This window comes from Pelobates fuscus, chromosome 1 (genome assembly GCF_036172605.1).
Source record: "Pelobates fuscus isolate aPelFus1 chromosome 1, aPelFus1.pri, whole genome shotgun sequence".
Lineage (NCBI taxonomy): Eukaryota > Metazoa > Chordata > Amphibia > Anura > Pelobatidae > Pelobates > Pelobates fuscus.
The window spans coordinates 387,377,379-387,383,213 of record NC_086317.1 but is presented as its reverse complement, the minus strand read 5'-3'; the positions used below and the strand labels follow the sequence as shown (position 1 = coordinate 387,383,213).

The window sequence follows — 5,835 nt, the reverse complement described above, 5'->3', positions numbered from 1 at the left end:
AAACCTGTAACTCTGGACTACAAGACAATTCCTTAAGAACTACAAGACAAGTCCCAAAGGACTGAATGCAATTTCCCTGCTAAATAAACCTTTCATACATTAGCTTTAGGGTATAGTGAAACAAACAAGTAACAGTAATAATGTGTGCATGAAGATTTTATATATAGACAGACTGCCTCTATTTTCATTGAAATAACAGTGTTACAAAGAAAAGATCTTTAGTTAGCCTTTGAACATAGGTTTGAATTGCAGTCAGAATTTGTAACGTCCACAAAATCATACATGTAAGAATGCAAATAATCTCAACAAAGTATTCCCAAACACAATAACTTCCTATTGGTAATGTATTTACACATGTTAAGAAAATTAGGAAGGTGAAACACTACCACCCAATATAAAGGAAACCCAGGGTATCAGATACGGCTGCATTGTATTTAAGAAGGCGCATTTCACATTTCATTAAATGGGCAAACTTTTATGCTTAAAATATTCGCTTTCAGTCAATGCCTTGAAAAATATCCACAGAAATAGGAAACGTTTTACAGTTATCTATTGCCAGCATTCATTATTTCCATGGTGACTTCCTTGCCACATTCTCATTTGTTTCAGCTGCTTCTTTAATAATTTGAAGTACCAACTCATTTCGTTTCCGCACCTCGGCCAAAGTTGCTGGATTCGCTTCTGGATAATTCTTGAAATGAGAAAAGAAAATGTATTTTCAGCAGAGTCACATTTAAAAAGTTTCCTTCTTTTTACTGTATATACGATTTGCAACTATTAATTTAATATTGTAAAGCGCTACGGAATCTGTTGGCGCTATATAAATGGCAATAATAATCATAATAATAATTTATTAACTATTTAGATGGATCACTGCAAAGAACCCTGAAAAACAAGTTGCAATGTCATGCAATTCCAAGCACTATGACCACAATAAACTGCTGTAGTTTTTATGGTGCTAGGAATTCCCTGGTGCACACTACTTACTCACCCCAATGTAAGTAGTTAAACTATATCTGAACAGTGTGAATTCTTAACTTCTAAGCTTCTTCTTAGCTACCTTTCTAGCTAGCAGTTCTCAGCTACACCAGGTTGTGCACAGCTTAGCGCTCTGAGAATGAGTAGTGTGTGTATAGTGAGTATATAATGAATGCAGAGTGTGTGTGTGTTTGTGCAGTGGGTGTATATAATGAATGCAGAGTGTGGGTGTGTATAATGAATGCAGAGTGTGGGTGTGTATAATGAATGCAGAGTGTGGGTGTGTTTGTGCAGTGGATGTATATAATGAATGCAGAGTGTGGGTGTGTTTGTGCAGTGGGTGTATATAATGAATGCAGAGTGTGGGTGTGTTTGTGCAGTGGATGTATATAATGAATGCAGAGTGTGGGTGTGTTTGTGCAGTGGGTGTATATAATGAATGCAGAGTGTGGGTGTGTTTGTGCAGTGGGTGTATATAATGAATGCAGAGTGTGGGTGTGTTTGTGCAGTGGGTGTATATAATGAATGCAGAGTGTGGGTGTGTTTGTGCAGTGGGTGTATATAATGAATGCAGAGTGTGGGTGTTTGTGCAGTGGGTGTATATAATGAATGCAGAGTGTGGATGTTTGTGCAGTGGGTGTATATAATGAATGCAGAGTGTGGGTGTTTGTGCAGTGGGTGTATATAATGAATGCAGAGTGTGGGTGTTTGTGCAAGTATGTAATGTGTGTTAAATAGGGGTGGGGGCATTTTTAATTTTTTAAATATTGAATTTTTTTACATTTTGTTTGTCCCCCCTCCCTGCTTCTTACCTGGCCAGGGAAGGGGGATATGGCATTCTCTCAGGAGCCCGCGGCGGTCCTGGGGAGCCCAGCAACACTCTTACATCCCTTCCCAGCAGCTCCCCTGTCTAACTCTTGAGGCTTGTGTGCCGTGCGGAGCGTTGCCATAGAAACACGTGGCAACACTGACAGCCGCGGGACTCGTGAGATTTACACAGGGGAGCTACTGGGAAGATAAGTAAGAGTGTGCAGGGCTCCCACGGACTGCTGCGGGCCCTCCCAGGACCCTAATGGTGGCCCTGGTCTGCATTATTGGCCGATACCAATATTGCTGATAATATCAGCCAGAACGATAATCGGTCAATCCCTAGCCATAACCACTAATGCATTCAATGTGGATCATTTATAAACTACACAAAACAGAATAAAGACATGAAAAATGTACATGAATATGGCAAAAGAGAATGGGACTACTTACAACAAGAACTATATGGCCATTTGCAACAATATGTAATCAGATCCCCTGTATCAATTAACATCTGGAACACATCTGCCATATGTTTTTTATGATTACCGGTTTTATTGATGCAAAGTTAACTAAACTTATATGCCAGCGTAGCAGACGCATTATAACTCCTGCTAGAAGCCATTACAAAATGTTCCTCTGCTGTGAACCTAGAATGTATGTTGTGGTTAGCCCTCGGTTGCTTTAGCTCTGACGTAACAAGGACTACTATTTACCCGGGACTTTGTAACACACTATGATTCAATTCATTATCTTATTGTTGCCATCCCACGATAGGCGGGATTACAGTTTGCCTAGTTTTACATGAGACAACCCAGCGGTGACCATATATGCTAAAACACCACAGCACACTGTAACTCATGACTACCTCTTCATATTTTGAGGACCCAGGACATACTTGAAAACAAGAGAAATCTCAATACATCTTTCCTGGTAAAATATTTTATAAATAAATAAATCATATTTGATTGGCCTCCAGTAACACAGTGGGTAGGCTTCTGTTTATTTTCCATTTGGCGCATAGTTAACAACACATCAGGAGCGCTATTTAAAGCTACCATAAAGACGCACTATCAGCATCTCACTACATCGCTCTTACTGCAACATTCATAACGGAAGCAACCAGGGCCCATTTATTGTTGCTAACCTTAACAAGTCACATGCACTTTCATGGCTTGTCTCATTAGCCCACCAAAGGTCTGAGACAATTTTATAATTAACACAATGCATCTCGATATGTTTTTATATGTCTCGTGTTCATTTTTATAATGCCGCTCCAGTGAGCCGAGTCTATCCCAACATATGCTCCCTATCCTTACATGAAAGTTATTCACACCAGGAACTCTTAGAATTTGAACCGATCATAGGGACCATGTCATTGTTTATATATATATATATGCACATTACTGTCAAGACATCGCTTGCTACTGGTAAAGCTACCACCTAGTTAACCATGCGGAGTTATGTGAACCCGCTATCCGTGATGCCTACAAGCAATTGTTTATTTCTCACGGCTTGTCCTCAGGTGTCAAATGTAGTGTCAGGATTTGTTTAACTAACCTTACGAGGCTCTGTTGGAATACTGCTTTTTCAATAAAATATGTAATAAGGTTGTGTGCATGGTACTCCACAGATCAGAGAATTCCTAACAATTACAAAATGCATTTTCATTTTAAGATGGTTTTACATTATATCTGGCATCCATTGGACAACATTTCCTGCTTTCAGGAATTAAGCTCCTGCCAAAATTAGTAGGGGGTAGAGGGTTGGGGAGCAGTCCTTAGCAGACCTCAGGTAAGAGGTCAAATTGTTCTACAATGGTTTGCCTACTCACAAGAATATAAATGTTTATACTTAAAGGGACACTATAGTCACCCAAACCACTTCAGCTCAATTAAGTGGTCTGTGCGCCACGTCCCTCAGGTTTTAACCCTTTACATGTAAACATATCCGTTTTAGAGAAACTGCTTTGTTTACATAGCAGGGTTAATCCAACCTATACTTTTCAATAGTATATAACACATGGATACTCTACCCCCCTCTCTCACTCTCCTTTTCTCCTCCCCAGTTGTAAATACCTCCATATAACTGTTCAATCCCATTCTCTGTTCTTCAGGCCTCACTCAACTCAGTGAAAGACTGCATTTTTTTTTCTCCCCACTTCCCACCCTTCCCTCAAATATATAGCATGCTCCTCCAGCTGTTTGAGATTCTCACCCAATTACCTCTTCATTCCCCTAACATCTTACCAATAGCTGCTTCTCTGTTAACTCTTTCAGCCATCCCATCCAAACTTCCTCCTGTCTCAAATCCCCATGGTATCCTTTAGATTGTAAGCTCACGGGCCATCTGGCCAAGCACTTTGTATAAAAGAGCTCCAATGGCAAGATATTAGCTTACAGGCAGGGCTCTCTCTACCTCTTTTTTTGTCTGTGTATATTGTACGTTTCTCCACTAATTGTACAGCGCTGCAGAATCTGTTGGCGCTATATAAATAGCAGTAATAAATAAACCTCTAGTGGCTGTCTTCCTGCGCAATTGGCATCCAGCGTGCAGAACGTCCATAGGAAAGCATTGAGAAATGCTTTTCTATGGACTGTTTGAATGCGCGGCATGCGAATTCCGCTCCACAAGGGAGCTGACGTTGGTGGGGGAGGAGAGGTCACCAGCACCGAGGGAGCCAGGCGCTGGATTAAGGTAAGTAGCTGAAAGGGTTTTAACCCCTTCAGCGCCAAGGGAGGGGGACCCTGAGGGTGGGGGTCCCCTTAGGGCACTATAGTGTCAGGAAAACGGGTTGTTTTCCTGACACTATAGTGATCCTTTAAATAGCTGAAATTAGGAATAAATAAGTGCATTGCTGACAAGTTATTTTCCAGTTCAACTAGTCTGTCCTAAATAGTGAAATTTACGAGACAGCCAGTGAATAACACTGTGTCAATTTCAACACATTTACTTGTTAAAAAGAATTAAAAGAACGCTTCAAGCACCATAATCACTACAGTGCGTCCCCAATGCAAGGGGGGGGGGGGGGGGTTGAGCACCAGGGTTCTCCTAGCACCATAACTACTTCAAAACGGCGTTTCTTACAACACGTGTTTAAGGCAGCTTGACAAAGTCTAAAAGACGTGCAATTCTCTCCATGCAAAGCACAGTCAATGGACATTTATCATCAAAGCAGATTTTATTCTTTATTTATAAATTACTAGGAGTATTGTTTATAAAATGAATCCCGAATGACATCAGCGACCTCTGCCGTGATACAACATGTCCGCCCGGCTCACAGCAGCCAGTTACACAACATTACCCGTACCTTGCGCATCTCTAACCTGCGCTGCTCTCCTGGGGCTACCAGGAGCCACAATACACCCCCGACCCCACCGAAAGCACCCAGGGTCAGCGTCGTAATTACAATCCGCCGCACCGTCTCCATGGCGACCTGCTGCCGCCAAGCGAGGGGATCGTGTGATGGGATAGAACGTCGCTTTCAGTATCATCGAGACTAAAATACGGATAGAGCGTCGCAACGAACACAATAGAGAGAAAAGTCGAGATAGAATGTCTCTTACATAAGCAATGGGAAACTAGTGTGTTCTAGGCATTCATGTATTTCATGTGTGGGAATGGCTGACATGGAGGATGCCTTTTGTAGGGGTTATATAGGACTTTCTGCTTGTGATTCTAGCCTGTTAACCATTACATAGGGATGTTTTATATTCTCATAAATCCAGTAAGGCACTGCCACTGGGGTCCTGGCATATTTTGTCAGTACTTTGACCAGGCATGTCTCCCAAGTGTCCCTATTTAAAGTCAAAATCCCTCTGCCCATATTTTGTATCCGAATGTCCCTCCTTTTCAGGAGCTCCATATTTTGGTGTGTCTGAGTGTATAACAGCAATAGTACAGTAATGTGTCTTTAAACTACAATTAAAGGATCACTATTGTGTCAGGAAAACAAACTCGTTTTCCTGACACTATTGTGCTCTGAGGGTGCCCCCACCCTGATGTTCTCCCTCCTGACACTACATTTGACACCTGAGGACAAGCCGTGAG

At 41.6% G+C, this 5,835-nt stretch overlaps 1 protein-coding gene across 1 annotated transcript; it reads right to left on the bottom strand.

Annotated features, from left to right (window-relative positions):
* Positions 1-413: 413 nt before the first annotated feature.
* On the bottom strand, positions 414-5,309 carry LOC134595979 (ubiquinol-cytochrome-c reductase complex assembly factor 3-like). Its single transcript, XM_063444743.1, has 2 exons — positions 5,096-5,309; positions 414-691 (listed from the first exon to the last, which is right to left on the bottom strand). Exons 1-2 carry the CDS (start codon positions 5,213-5,215, stop codon positions 566-568), a joined length of 246 nt encoding a protein of 81 aa, XP_063300813.1. The 5' UTR covers positions 5,216-5,309; the 3' UTR covers positions 414-565.
* Between the last annotated feature and the right edge of the window lie 526 nt (positions 5,310-5,835).